Source organism: Lepidochelys olivacea, assembly GCF_965140295.1.
Source record: "Lepidochelys olivacea isolate rLepOli2 genome assembly, chromosome: 11".
NCBI classification, from domain to species: Eukaryota; Metazoa; Chordata; order Testudines; family Cheloniidae; genus Lepidochelys; species Lepidochelys olivacea.
In genome coordinates this window covers 28792182-28808177 of record NC_140421.1, presented here as the reverse complement: position 1 = coordinate 28808177, position 15996 = coordinate 28792182, and the positions used below count along the sequence as shown (strand labels likewise).

Genomic DNA, 15996 nt, shown 5'->3' with positions numbered 1-15996 from the left:
AGAATGTGAGACAGCTTTTAACTCATTATTGAAAATGACTAGATTTTACACTGACTGTGTCCTTTCAATAAAGGCCTACTACTTAATATTGGTGTGCACTATCTTGAAAGCTGTAGTGAAGAAGTTCCAACCCAGCATTCAACCAGGACAGATATGCCTTTAGCTTCCTTTTACGCCCTAAGTGGCAAAATTGCTTCTCTCTCTCTTGGGAAAACCTTGTGAAAAAGATAGTAATGTAAAATATGGTCAAGGAAATCTGGCCCAAAGATTTTTTTTCTTAAGCATTGGTGCAAGCGAAATGGATGACCACTAAAATCATCAACCTGTTAAGATTTTGCCCCTTCCCATCCAGGGATGCAGAATATGCATCAAAATAAAAATAAACTACCAGAACATCTATGTAAATTAAAAGGACCCTAAACAAAAACAGATTTTAAAAAGCAACTTTGCTATAACAGGAATCTTTTGCTCAGTGTCCTGATCACCTCTGGCTATTATTATAAATTACACCCAGCCACTATTGTATTCAATTTTAATTTGTGGCAAGTGCAAAGTATTAATCTACCCTAATTGGAAATCAGTAAAACCATGACAATTCAGGGCTATAAATCATTCAGGTATGACCAAATGATTTGTCCTGAGCTGTGTATTAACATGAGGTAATTACTGTTAGTACTTTTTAATGAACTGCAAGCTCTTAAATAACGTTAACCATCAGTCATTCTGTTTGTGGAAACATTTGCAAGGAAAGGTTTGTATGGCATGCAGAGACTGCAATACTGTCTGCCAGGGTACTGAATTTTCTATTGCTGAGCATAGGGACTAAGTTTGTCATGACAACATGCTGAAAGAAAAACTTGTGAAATAAACAAAGGGTATCTGACAGATACCTATGTATATGGAAAATGTGCAGAAAGTGGGCACATTAAAGCTAGTTATGGGGTCTGGTTTGTTACACACCAGTGGCAAGGATTTGTATATTTCAGTCACAGCACTGGAAAGAGCTTTCTAAACTATATTTGAACCATACCTGTTAAGACGTTTGTAAAGCTCTACAATAGTTCAGGTGAGATTTATATACAGCCACAATTTGATGATGTCGGTGAACCAGCCACTGAGGCTTGTGAACAAAGCTCCTTTACCTGTTATAATGTCTTCAATTGCACCATCTTTCCCCTCGTACACATGTCTGTTATCCTTGACTTGTCGTCGGCGTAGCTCTGCAATTAGCTCTTGCTGCTGTCTTTTTGTTTTATGAGAAGGAGACTGAAAGGAAATGGGAGTAAAGATCAGTAAGGAGTAGCCTGCAATAGGGCATTGCTGCAGTCCTCCTTTCCTTTTCTCAAATGTGCAAGATGCCAAATACCATCTTATTAAATTTCAAATATTAATACTTGGGTCTCATTCCAATTTTATAGATAAGGAAACCAAGGCAGAGAGGTTAGGTGATTTGTCTAAACCCACAAAGGAAGTCAAAATGGCGAGTTCTTTTTTCTAGCAGCCAAATCTGTCCATTCCCCTTACTTAATTTCACTCTCCACCTCTTCTACCATTTATTTAACCCTGTAAAGCATTAGAGGATTGACAGACTGTGCCATTTCCTCCAGCATCAGAAAGGGAAAACATGACTGGAGATAAGGGGAGTGGAAAGCTGGAAGAGAAAGACATGGAAGCAGTAGCATCTAGTTACAAAATGGCCACTTTAGGGGTATAGCTGTTTCCATTTGATAAAATTTAAAAGGCCAGCCCCAGAAAGGCATGCTGGGAAAAAGGTTCCTATAAAATGGCATCCTTAGGCTGAGTCTGTGACTATATTATAGGGGTAATTTCTCTGACAGGGCATCCCTTGGGTGGGGCCTACCACCAGGCTATTGTAGGGATAGTTTCTCTGAAGGCATATTACATGTTAGTTTATAAATACAAGAGTTAACAGAAGTTCTGTGTACAGAATATAGACAACGCCCTAGGAAAATGCCTTATAAAGCTAAGGCACAAAGCTGCGGTTGGTAGGGGCATGGCATAGATGCTTTATTCCAACCTAATTTCTCAGAGCCTATTACTGAAATGAAGGGCCGATGAGAAGACGGGAAAAGGGGAACAGTTGTATCAGGGCCGTGAGCTTGGAGGGGTGTTCCTAAAACGTCCGTAACATCTGTGTAAATAAAGTGTGATGGGTGAGGGTAGGGACCCATTGAACATGGTGTGCCAGAGCCCCAAATTTTTCACGACGGGCCTGCCGAGATATGCACGCTGGGAAAATTCAGAATTATGCTCTTCTGTAGGAATTTTTCCTCTTATAAGATTGGCTGGTAAAGATAAAAGCCACCTGCCTATTTTTAAACCCTTATTGTAAAACCAAAATTCACATCATAAAGAGTGTTAGAATTATGAAATTCTTATCTTGAGCTGAGAATTATGAAAAGGCACCAAAAGGCCTGCTCTAACCCTCAGCAGAGGTTTTATTTGTATGTCCTCTCAAACATCTCTAGAGGGCAGAAAGGATTGTTCCTTACCTTAGAGACAAAATATTCCAGTAATATTGTCCCAAAGTGCTCTGTTTCATACCTTTTGGTCCTGTTGCTCCATCAATGCTTCTTGCTCCAGAAGTTTTTCCATTAGTGCCTGTTCTTGCTTCTTTCTCAACTCATTCTCCTCTTCTGCTTGCTGTTTAGCATAAAGACCAAGAAACCATATTAGAGCTGCAAACAGCGACAACTGAAGGGACTCTGAGATTTTTTTTTAAACAAGAGAATCAGCTCTTACTGCAAAAACAAGTTTGTGACTATAACTGCTGCCACTGAAGACTGGAGGGGGCACTTTCAGGGCACTGCATAGATACTCAGCTGCATGATTCACACTAATGTTAAGGCAGTAGAGCTAGATTCCCATACAAAGACTGACCAGCGAGCCTGGGGCTGGTCAATCCTATTGAAATGGTGGTTTATCCTGGTTTCTGTAAAATCCTGAGACAGTTACTTGCCCTACCCTTTGCTGGTTGACTTTATGTCCCACAACACTGCTGTGCAGTGCTCTTTTACAGGTCATTCTGGGATCTGTAGGCTCAGGAGGTTAAACCTTTCAATTGAACGGAGCTTGAGCTGCACTGGAGAAAGCTATGGGCCACATTTAGCAGACTTGCCATATTCAGAAGTGTAGTAAGAAGCAAAATGTATGTCTGCTTACCTTGTAGGCTTTCACAAATCGGACAAAGACTGGGAAGAAGACGGATGGGGGAGTTGTCTTGGGATTCTCCCCAAAATATTTCACAGCATCATCAAAGGCATCCTGTAAGAAGCACATTTTTCACTCAGCTTCGCATCTTAAAAACGAGCTATTGCCCATTTACAGAATGTCGTAAAGGGATGTATTCTCAGCCTCCCTTTTTGGGTGTGAAATCTGTACCTGCAAGATTTGCGTCTGCATTTGTGTATCCACAAAATGAACTGTGGGTATAAATGTGAGAGATCTTTGCACCTCGCATGACGTGATGTGTGCGCACACATAGTAAATTGGGCAGAAGTGCTCAGCTTTGCAGCTGTAATTCATTTGTAGGCAGAGAATTTCAGAGAGTCAAATGTGCCTGGAAAAAGGAAGCTGCACTTCTGAAAGTTTCTTTCAGGGTGGTTGGAAAAGTTTGTCAGAGGAGAAATGGCATAACATTACCGAAGTGTTTAGAGAAGAGTGACAAGATTGATTAGGAGGCTAGGAGGATGGACTTCAGGGAAATATTAATATAAGCAAATATGCATAGCTTGGCTAGATGATGACTATAGAGAGGAAAGTAGGTAATAACCTCAATATTATGTCATCACTTCAGTGAGCACTGGTAAAGACTGGAGAGGAACTCAAGTAACCCTGAATCTCCTCAGCCATGCTACAGTTTGCTGAAGGTTATATCCTCTTGAACAGTCAGGAATTCCTGGGTTTCCAGATTCTTCTTGCTTGGTCTCTACGTCACCTTGGCAGGGACTGGGATTAAAAAGTATACCTGGGCTATTTTTGCATCATCCTGCAGTTTCTTTAGTTTTCCTTCATTGTTATGAATGAATTCCTTCAACATTGTATTGTGGTCGTGCATGGTGTATTCTCGCTTTGTCAGGTCCAGGCCTCGCTGGAGCTCCTTGACATCCAACAGGACATTTTCAAGGGACACTAAGAAATAAACAAAAATGCTGAAGTGTTTTTGTAGCGAGAGTGACACAAACACTCTACTATAGGCTTAAATTCAAACATTCTTAACTCCTTAATGAGAAGTGTTTCATAAATCCAGGCTATAACACAGGATCTCAGAGTTGGTAACTTGGTAAATATTAAGCCACAGATTGCCCCGTATAATTAGAAATTGCTCATCAGGATTTTGACTTGTCTTAGCTTGGGATAAAAATTCATAAATGCTTTGGTGCATTTCCAAATGGTAGCACCGAAAATAACTGACTGTTCAGACACTCTTGTATGCGGGTCAGTTTCATCCATACAAGCACACAGCATATACAGAGCACCCACTAATGCACAGAACACAGCACTTAGTTTTCTCTTCCCTGTGTTTAAAATGTATTCCTAAAATCTACTGAAGGCTAACGAGTTGTAGTTTAAATATCAGAATCCTGCTGGACAGCAATTTAAACTGCTCATTTGAGATTACAGTTGTGTAACTGATGCTGAATAGCTTCTTCAACAAATATAGGCTCTTTTTTTACTTATGTAATATCCACAAGCAGCTCACAATCAGTGTCCTGAAATGTATTTGTTATTCACATTTTCTTAAACTCTATACTGATCTTGAAAAATTCTCTGCAAGTATTCGGTATTCACACTGAGAGGTTACATTGCATCTGTTTGCTGGCTGGATTTCACACCAGCACTTCTGGGAAGAGTGCGAAGTTTGGTGTCTGTGACTACTCACTCTCACAGGTCTGAAACTCACTTTCTGTGACCATGTGGACCAGTAAATCTTGGTCATTTGCATGTTCATAGAAAGAGAAGAGAAAAGGTACACAAGCATGGCTAAAATGAAGAGAAAAGGTATACAAGCATGGGGGAAATATAAATATTTGCAGAAATATGACATTAGTCGCCCACTCTATTTGTGATGCAGAGTGGGGATGCCGCTTCCATAATCCCTATTCAAATGAAAGAAGAGGATGCACGTGAACTATTGCCCACAACAAAAGACCACAGAAATATTTTACAATTAAGTGTGACATCTATATCAAAAGTATCTTGAATGCACAGATAGTCTTAGAGCCATGACCTGAAAAAGTGTAATTTACACAGTGGTTGCTTTAAAAGTTATCATCAAAGAGCCTTGTGTACAGATCTTGTGCTGGTCCCATGCTTATCCTTTGCTTTCATACATCTGCAGGTATATTCAGATCAAATCCTTTACAGCTGACATCCAATGGCATTACTGAGTCCTTGATAGCTAGCTCCATTGACTGATTCCTTGGTATTCTCCTATTATGGCAGACCTCAAGGACTCAGACATTAGACGTCATTGTGGAAAGCTAACGAGCACATTGTGCTTGTAATACTAATGTTGATCTGTAGTCTTTTAACTTTGTATTGTTTTAACAGTGCAAATTCTAATCCAAACAATTGGTGCTTCCCTAAGGGAGTGGCTGCTGTTTCTTCGATGACCCATTTTAAAGTATTAAGGGTTGTAAGCTCTTTGGGGTAAGGCCTATTTTTTTGTTCATGCCTAGCACAATGGGGTCTTGGTCCATGACCGGGCACCTCTAGGTGTTATCACAATAGAAATAAGAATAAAAGTATAAAAACGTCAAATATAATAGTTCTGTGACATGAATGTATCCTCCACATTCATATTTATCCAACCTTTATCTGGCACCCTACATTTGATGTCATCCCCAAAAAAGGGGCTTCATCACAGTCCTAACTGCCCTACAAATTAAACTTCCGATCTTTCTCTTGAACAGCTCATGGGGATAGGAGGATAAAATACATCAGAACCTGGTTCACATACTAACAAGGGCAACACTGGTCACAGTACCTGCAGCAGCTTTCTCCACGTAATGAAGCTCATTGTAAAAGAGGGATACTTGGTGATACTTCTCTTTCACAACGTTGGATATATAGTGCAACAGCGTTTGTTTTCTGTCCGTTGACTTTGTGTCTAACAGCTACAAGCAAAAGGCAAGGAAACTGTTGGATTGAGGTGTGGTAAAGGCCAGGCTATAAATTATCTGTTGACTGAACTGATACTTTATTAGATGGGGAAACACAAAAATAATTAAGGAATGCTGAGAAAGTTTGGTCTACAAATTAGAGGCATGTCTTTTGAGACTAACATGGGAGTAAGTAGGTTCCCAAATCAAATTGTTCTTACTATTCAATGTAGTCATATTTTAAAATGCAGTTGGCATCCACTATGCATCTACTCATTGGCTATTTCCCACCTGTTCACTCTGATCTGTCTTTCCACTGTTGTTTTAAAAGCTGGGTGGGACTTGCCAAACATTAGTTCTCTTGACAGATGGGTGAGGGGTAGTACTAGCTAAAGCCAGGCAGAGTGTAGGCTGATGCTGTGAGAGCTTTCCCCATACAGCTCTGCTAATGCACAGCCAACCTGATCTGCTATACTGTCTGTTGTCTTCGGCAGTGACTGATAATTGTCCCAAACTCTGAGCTGGAGTTGTGATGGATTAGCAGCCAATCTCATGTCACATATGACTGAAGACATTTAAACCTTCACTACAGCCCCTGAACCCCTTCTATTTTTATTTCACCCATCTATCCCATCACCACCCTTCTTCCACCAGGCCAGAAACCATCTAAGCACAGGTCCTCCAATTAATTAATGAATTGTCTCTCTCACCAACAGAAGTTGGTCCAATAAAAGATATTCGCTCCCCCACCTTGTCTCTCAACTGAATGACATGCATGGTCCATTGCAAGGCTGTCATTAACATGTATTTTTATGAACTGGGTGGAGGTGAAGAACTGAGTAGCAGGCACCCTCCCCACCAAAGCTAGCTTCCAGCCAAGTTGTCATTCTTCTACTCACCAGATCTAAACTTTGTAGTTTAAATCCATAAACTGCTCCTCTTTTACTGCTGTTCATATAGTTACCAAGCGCCAAGATTATCTGCCAGAGTGAGAGAAAGGGGTAATAGTCAATACATATGCATGCCACTCGATATCTTTGAATGGTGAGTTTCTAACATAAGTAGGTAGATATATTCCGGTATGCGGGGAGGAACAGCATTGATTATCTCATTTAAAGTACATGTGTATGTAAATAAAATTGTATTTACCTCCAGTATTTTCTTGAGCTTTTGGGATGACTTTATTGAGACAGATGCTGCTATTACTGCATGGAGTTGCTAAAAGCAAATAAGAAGAGGTGTAGTTAACACATATAAAACGTTAAATGCAAGGCAAAAGTCAGCACTCAAATTCTACTCTTGGATCTGCATGATGGGGATCTTGACATGAATATTCTCCTTCCCCTCTGTGTATGGATTTCAAGTTGTTCACATGCATTGCAGGCTTAATGTAGAATAAAATAAAATGCAAGCGTGGTTCTACAGTGCCATGCTCTTTATGACAATGAAAGATGTATCAAATTATGTGGAACAGGCCTTAGGAAAATACCAGTATAGATAGCACGACATCATTAACTCATCGTCAGTTTCAGCTAATGAGTCAAACAATATGATTTCTATATTAAAACCACTTTTAAATTCTTAAAAGTGTAAAATAAAAAGAAGCATTATGAACATTTTGGGACACAGACTGTCATCTAAACTGTGTCTGTAAAATCTGAGCCTGTATTTGCATACAGAGATGTGGAGTTTGCAGACACAAATGCACAAATTTTGCAGGCATATCTTAGATGACAATCTTTAAAAATTAGAAATGTAACCTATTAAATACTATAGTCACTCTCTTCTGTACTATGAATGGAAATGCTATAAATCATTTCTACTGGGTTACGTAAAAAGCATTGATGTTACCAATTCTGGGGGGTCCTGGCCCTATCCAAGGACACTGGGCACCACTGCAATAACAATATTAAATTATAATCATAGCTAGAAAATTGTTCGGTTTGATTTGGTTTTATTTCTTTTTCCTTTCCTCTCAAGAACTTCAATGATTCATCATGATATTCATATCTTCCATCTATCTTTAACATATCTCTGCTGGATCTGCAAAGGGTTTATGACACCACACAACTCCAAGGTACCTGGCTTCACAGAGCTAGACTCCTGAAAATCATTGTGGATGTAGTGTTTAGAGCCCATGAGGCAAGGCGTAAACTAAACTGTGGTCATTAGAGTCAAATTCCTAACCCTAAGATAGATAGAGAACTGACTGAAAAACATGAAACAGTTTTTTTTGGTGAACATTTTGATTGAGATTTTTTTCCTCTTTTCTCTTTGAAAATATTTTCCAAGGAAAATTTGCTGATCGGCTATACCTAGATGGTGAAGTAAAATAGAAAGAAGGTTTCTTCTAAGTATCTTAAAAAGTGATGCAGAGTGTTGGAATGACAACCTGAGTTCCACTTGGGAAGCCCTAACGGCTGCACACCTTAGAATTCATTCAACGCTAATTTATTTTGCTCTATCGCTTGTGGCTCACTTACCGGTGTCAGCATTTGGATGCTTTCTGCAAAGTTGCCTATGAAGGCCATGATGGTCATCTTCTGCATCAGCCTCTCAATCTTACTGAATTGCATCATGAACCGATCTTCATCAGTCAGGTTCTCAAGAGGTTTCCTCTCCCTCTCATAGAGCCGTAACACTTTCACTTCGTTCTCAGTGGGCAAGAATCGCATCAAACATTCGACAAAATCTACTGGCAACGTCTTCAGGTCAAATCTATATCATAACAAATACAGAAAGCTTGGTGTTATAAAAAGGACTCACCAAATATGACAGGCCTGTCTGCTTTGGCAAAGCCAACCAAACGGCAGCAACCTGCCTTCCCCAAGATCCCTATTCAAATGGGCAGAGCACATGACTCCTGGAGGCCTGTGCCATACACAAGCCTGGGACAATAAAAATAAACCTGAGGAGTTTCCTGCCATCCCTGACACACTGGTGGCCTCTGATGCTGACTAGGTCATGCATTGCTTACAGTGAAGCCTTGGGCCTCCATTTTTATTGTTCTGGGTGTGCGGGGCTGGGAGGGCTCGATCCTGTGTAATGCATATGCAGAGTGCTAAATGTATAAGCACATGTTCAAAGCAATAAGCTTGGTAACTGAAGCTGTATTAATGTGAATGTTGCTGCCTGGTTGCCACGTTACTCAGTAAGTCTTAAAGGGGGACGTGTGGTAACATCTTTAACATGATGAGGACCACACTTAATTTCACATTACCTCAGATATGGCCATTTTTCAGCCATGGCTAGACCTTATGTTTATTTTGAGCACTTACAAGTAAACCAGTGGGTGCAGAGGACTCACAATCTTATTGTTGCTCACTTCTAAGCCTCCACTCTCACATCCATGGAAAGCAAACACCTTGCCACTCTGCTGTGCAGCACACAAAGACTTTCAAGACCAAGGCTTGTGTGAATAAGGAAATGGCTGACCAAGCAGAACACAGCAGTGCCGGACAAAGCAAGGAACTGACCTACTGGCTGCAGAATGGGGGAAGCCCTGGTGATCCCCAACTATAAGATACTGGAGTATGAAAGCAGGGAAGAGAAGATACTAATTTTGTGTAAAAGGACAAGGATCTTGTAACCTACAAAGTTAGATCTGCAGCATCAGATTGAGAGTATGTTAGTATTTGGCCAGATTAGAAGAATGAATCAATGTTTGTCTGAACATCCAAACCTATGTCTGAGGTGTTCTCATACAGAGAAACATTAGATGCTCATCATGGCTGCAAACGCTAACACTTTCGAGTCTAACTTGGGAAAAGTGAAGTAATAAATGAGTACTCTAGCCTAACAAAATGTTGGCTTTGACAGGCAAGTAATCATCTCCAATATGTTCCAAAGACTAAAGAAAGTGAACTGGAATGTATCTTAGGGTACATCTACACTGGAATAAAGACCCGGGGCACAGCTGCGCCTGGCCTGGGTCAGCTGACTCAGGCTTGTGGGGCTCTGGCTGTGGGGCTAGATGTCTGGGCTCGGGCTGGAGCCTGGGCTCTGGGACTCTCCCCACCTTTCAGAGTCCCAAAGTTCAGGCTCCAGCCCAAGCCTGAACATCTATACAGCAGTTTTACAGTCCTGTAGCCCAAGACCTGGACCAGCTGCGGGTGTTTAATTGCTGTGTAGACGTACCCTTAAAGTGCATGATGAATCTTATGAAGCAGGACATGAAACTACATTCCTTCATTAAGATTGGTAGTACACACTTGTATCATTTTTGCATTTGGCATTGTGTCTAATCATTACATAAACAATACCATTAAAACTGTATTCAATGCATGTGGATTAAATCCAGACATTATAGCAAAAACTAAACTTTTCACCTATTCTTAATATTTACCATACTTGTCTCAGGCTTGCTTTTAATTTTCAGTTATTATAGGAAATGCAGCATAATAGGAGTCATATGTGAATTACGTTGATGGCATTCTTTTAAGAACTATTAATTAGTTTTTTTTAAAAAATTCTAAGATAATTTGCACTGTCCTACAGAGTGATATCATAAAATTGCAGGTTAACACATCTAGGGGGAATGCAATCAATGACTTGTGGGGGATCCTTATTCTTGAATGTTTTGCAGCTGCAAAAACCTTTGTATTATCTGCCAATTCAAAACCAGATTTTCTATGTATGCCGATTACCAAAAAGCAGAGTAAATCTTAAATATGATTGCTCCATCGACAAGTTTTGCACTTACACCTGAATAGCTTTGCATATCTCATCTGCAGTCTTTCCAGCTTTTCTTAAAGTGATGGCAAGATTTTTGGCTCTGTTTGCTTCCAATAATGTGACTTTGTTTGACCCTTTTTGAGTTATCTTTTGTTTGCTTGAAGTAAGATCAATGGCTGGACCTTGAGCTTTTGTCTTGAATATTTCTTCAAATTCATCCACATTTAAATCCTAAAAAGGAAAGAAATCCCCCCCACAAAAATATTTTTTTTAAATTGCACTTGTCCAGAGTTTTCTCAGAATTCCACAGGAAGACTTTCAGACTGAGTATGTAGGTATATGCCACACTATGTTGATATACGCACATCCACCCTTGCCGACAATAGTCTGCAGAAACATTATAATAGTGTTATAGCATGTGATTTTGTGAAATTAAGGTCAAAAGATTTTTCAGCTTTTTACTCATCCTTCTACCATCTATAGCCTCGTGTATACTATCCAAAAGCTGAGTGCTCAACCCTACTACACTGATGCTGCAACTCTCCTTCAACAGCACTCAGCAACCTACAGGATCCTGCATCCCATAAATGGCATCAGCATGTTTATATTGGGAAAATGCTATCGACCATCTTGATTCATTTGTTTCAATCAAAGACGGACACTTTTATAGTCAGTTTGGCCCAGATTCTCGGCTGGGGTAAACTGAAAGCCATTTCATGCCCTTTTACTGGGGATCTCAAGCAGCTGAAACTATTCCTATTTAACAACACAAACAATAACTTTCAGAAATAATTCCTACGATGATCTGTCTTTGCAAAGCTGTACATTCACTTACACTGAACATAGTACTGAGAAGCAAAACACAATATGCAGCATTCATACCTCCAGGATCCTTTCATCATCAATTTCATTGAAGACTGTCCCATTAATTTGATTGGGTTTGAGAGCTACCCAGTTAAAGACAGGCATGCGGAACTTTGTCTTGATTGGCTTCTTGATTTTCACAGCTAAAGACACCAAAGAGAATGAAATTACAAATGCTGGAAGAATTGAGAAACATCTGGAGCAACCAGACACAGGTTTTTGCAGATGGCACTTCAGCACTGGAGGAAGAACCAGTGGGGCTAAATAAACACTTTTAAAAGCCTGAAAAGATTATGCTGCCGTGACGGACAAACAGCAGAGAGAGATTTTATTCAGCTGTTTTATACCCGGCATTCACATACCTTTAGTGGAAGCTGGAGATTAAGAAAATTTCACAAAAGCAAATGTGTTACGCTAATATAGTGTGTTCTTAATATTGTTCTGGCCTGGTTTAGAAACCAAAATAATTTTTAACCAGTGTAGGAAATGGATAAAATGGTATGTGACTTGAGTTCTGTTCTCCCAGAGGACATCCCATTTCTGGATGTAACATCAGGTCATGGGAGGTGCTGAACACCCTCAAGTCCTGTTGATGTTAATGCGGATTGTGCATGCTCAGTACCTTGCAGTCCTGGGCTGCTGGTGTGTGATGTTGTTCAGTCCTTACTACCTTACTTTTAATAATCAGTGCTGTAGATAAAGTTGTTCACGCTGACATCAAGGCAGCGGCACTATGACTAAGGCTTTTAGCAACAGCTAGAGGTGCTAGCTGAAGACGTACATCCTTTTGATTAAACCGAGAGAGGGGATTGTAGCTGAGGATTCAGCTAAAAGTGAGTCCTCTGTCTAGCAGAGGATTCAATCAGTAGTGTGTGACAAGGGAAAGAGAAGCCCTTTTACAAAGATTTTGTTACAAGGGAACAGAGGCTTCCATAGCCTGTTGGGAAGGGATTCTACTGTTTCACACAAGCCTGAGTTTGTCTGTATTTTAAAGCACATAAAAGCCAGTCTCCAATTTTAGCACAATTATATCTTGGGGTAACAAATGCTTTTGCCTTCTCTGATTGTGCAGCACCAATAAATCTTTTAAAGTAACTTTGAAGGGATGCTATAGAAGATGGGACCAATTAATCCTCATTGGTGAACGAGCACAGAAGAAGAAGTAATAGGCTAAAGTTGGGGCAGGGAAAATGTAGGTTAATTGCTAGGAAAAACTTTATAACCCTGAGAATAATTAGGCAGTGGAACAAGCTACCAAGGAGGGCTCTGGCGCTTCCATCACTGGAGATATCTAAGATTAGACAGGCATCTAAGGATAGTAATTCTAAACATTAATAAAAGACGATATAGAGGTATGGAGTCAGTGACTCACTGCAGGTCCTTCTAACCTCAAACATCCCATGGTACAGATAATTTGGTTAATTAAGCCATATAAGAGAGAGGTCAAATTGCCAAAAAAAAAAAACCAGTGAAACCCCAGTATTTCTAAATGATCTCAAGTAGTTACTTTGGTAACTTGCTTTTCATTGTTTCTGAGATTTAGAGGCCCAGCCAATCACTAAGAGTTTGTGATGATCATTATAGTTTGTTCATTAATGTGGTTAAGTTATTTTCAAATGTGGAGTGAACAATTAAATTCTTTTCAGGCTACACTCAGAAAGAGAGAAACCCTGCTTTTTATTCCCCCAGTGTTGGAAAAAGCCATTTAACCTGTAAAACTGTCATCTGGTCCATTGAAACAAATTGAGGTAATAGAGCGACAGAAGTCCAGACCATCTCCAGCAGTGTCCTATATATAATACTTCCAAATACAGGTAGTTTCAAACTGTAAAATTCTGATCCAGATGCAAACTGTCCCAAAGTTCAGGGTTGTTCACATACGGAGTTCTGTTTTGAACACATCTCTTCTTCCAAGACAGATATACTAGTTTCCCTCTACATCCCCCAACACACTCGATAGCATAGCTAGACAATTGTGCAATGCTGTATGAGCAGCAGATTTCTTCCCAGTCCCACCCACATGGTCAGGTTACACCCTGAGCTATAACATTTGAGCATGAAAGAAAAAAGGGAATCAGTTTGTCTCTCATCAGTACTCTTCCATGTACTGTTTTCCAGGACAGAGACCATCTTTTTCAGACTTCACTCTCCTCTTGTGCTTTAGAGCTGGGCAAATGATACAAACATTTTTCTCTCATTCGTGTCTCTCATTTTCTCTGATTCAAATTTTTAGAAGAATTCACTTCTTCTGTGTCTGTTGTCCTTTTTGTGTTCACTTTCCATGGACATTCTAAGGAACGAGCTTACTGGCAGGAATAGTTGTAGAAACACTGAATTTTAAGTGGACAACAGAGAGCATTCACAAAATAAAATTTGAATTTGTAAATTTGAGTATTCACATGGAAACGTGATTGCCAGAGTTATAGTCATCCAGTCAGGATGGAGGAACACAAATCAAACACTAGTCAATCGAGTTTGACCAGCAAATGCAATGAACTGCTTACAACACAATTGCAAGAATTACTTGATAAAGAATTTAGAATAATAAATACCTGGAATAGTGACAAAATCAGAAACCGACACAGAAAAAGAAACTACATTTATGAATAAATGATTCACTGTGAATTACTTGCCCAGCTCTAAGAGAAGCTATACTAAATGGAACAAAAGTATTCCCTGCCTTTGTTACAGAACCAGGTTTAAATGTGTAAGGTAACACCCTACTCTTTCCTTGAGGTATATGAGTAAATGCCATCAATTAAACAGCAATTATGCATGCAATCTGGAGACTTGATCCCACACACATTGAAGTCAATGATAGTTCCGCCACTGACTTCAACAGTTACAGGATCTTGAGTGGGGAATAGACCCCAAGAGAGGCTTTACAGGCTGAGAGCCCTGATTCAGCATAGCACTTAAGCAGGGGATTTACTCCAATCCTATTCAGCAAAACACTTAAGCACAGTGTGATGGGGTGTGCACCCCACACCAGCCCTAATGGGGTTAACAAAGGCCTGAGAGGTCAATTAGGTTCCCTGGCTTCACCTGGGAGAGGGAGGGCCAGGGTTAACTAACAGTGAAGCCCAGTTGGGGAAGGCTGGAACAGCACTATAAAGCTAAGAGGCTGAAAGCAGAAGGAGGCTGCAGTCACTCCCTGGGATGAGGGAAGTCATCAGGGACATGGAGGAAGTCCACGGGGAGAATAAGTCTTGAGATTCTGCCCTGAAGTAAGGAGTCTAGCAAGAGGCTAGGAGGGGATGAAGTAGCAATGGGGAGTAGAGTGGCCTCCAGTGATAATCACAGAAACAGACAAATGGCAAGAGAGAGGCTGGGTAAGAAGGAGCCCAGGGAAACAGCAACAGGGATAGGGACAGAGCAGACCTGGATTGCTGGTTATAGGGTCCTTGGACTGGAGCCTGGTGTAGGGGGTGGGCCCAGGTTCCCCTACAGTCACTGCTATAGTGGAACAGAGTCCTGAGCTGGAGCAGAACAACATCCAGAAAAGGCATTTGGACAGTGGTCCTGTTGGACTTCATAACCCTGGAAGAAGTGGACTATATGGTGACTTGGCAGACTATCACAGACAGGGCAGAAAGGTGCACTTGACTCTGATAGAGCTTCTTTCCCGGATCTAGACAAGAGGAGAAGCACTAACAGTGAGTGGAAACCCCATTACACATGGGCTTAATACCACTGAAGTCAGTGAGTGGGACCCAAATGAAGTTGATGGGGCTTAGGCATCTGCTTAAGTGCTTTGCTAAATCAGTACCTTGCTACTGAGCAATAATTCTGTTCAACAGCATGCACAAAGTTATGGGACGGGCAGGGCCGGCTCGAGGCACCAGCAAACCAAGCACATGCTTGGGGAGGCACTTTTCAAGGGGCGGCACTCTGGCTTTTTTTTTTTTTTTTTTTTTTTTGCACTTGGGGTGGCAAAAAACCTAGAGCCAGCCCTGCTGAAGGTGCATACTTCAACGTCCAAAGGCATTAAAATAAACCCTCTTTTCCCTATGTTGTTTGCACACCTGGTTGACATTTTCAGGTAATTAACAAGCAGCTCCACACTCTAGAAACAATGTAAAAATTAAGCAAGCCTGAAATTAAAATCACAAATAGGAGGAGGAGGAGGTCACAGCACAAAAGGGACAGAAAGGAAATGGGTGTAAATACTTAAAATAGTTGGCAAGAACCTACAGAAAAGCTTGATTGGCCCATCTTACCCGGAAGCAGAAAGAACAAAGAGAAAAAAAATTAGTGATGGTTAGAATAGTATAATTCGTCAATTCACAAATTCCCAGTACATCATGATAAGGTGATCACATGACATTGTACG

The 15996-nt window shown here is 40.5% G+C and overlaps 1 protein-coding gene across 8 annotated transcripts in view; it reads right to left on the bottom strand.

Annotated features, from left to right (window-relative positions):
- The window catches only part of FMNL2 (formin like 2), a 259334-nt gene that overhangs the window by 6846 nt on the left and 236492 nt on the right, over positions 1-15996 (bottom strand). For 6 of the 8 annotated variants that reach the window (XM_084643238.1, XM_084643243.1, XM_084643237.1 and 3 more), the window contains exons 16-26: positions 15858-15878; positions 11682-11806; positions 10828-11030; positions 8609-8843; positions 7275-7343; positions 7025-7105; positions 6011-6140; positions 3989-4152; positions 3184-3285; positions 2566-2664; positions 1143-1266 (exon numbers count right to left, since the gene is read on the bottom strand). In XM_084643238.1, the coding sequence (XP_084499364.1) occupies positions 1143-1266; positions 2566-2664; positions 3184-3285; positions 3989-4152; positions 6011-6140; positions 7025-7105; positions 7275-7343; positions 8609-8843; positions 10828-11030; positions 11682-11806; positions 15858-15878 (1353 nt within the window). The remainder of the gene's footprint in view (positions 1-1142; positions 1267-2565; positions 2665-3183; positions 3286-3988; positions 4153-6010; positions 6141-7024; positions 7106-7274; positions 7344-8608; positions 8844-10827; positions 11031-11681; positions 11807-15857; positions 15879-15996) is intronic. The other 2 variants (XM_084643242.1, XM_084643239.1) reach the window with 1 other exon arrangement.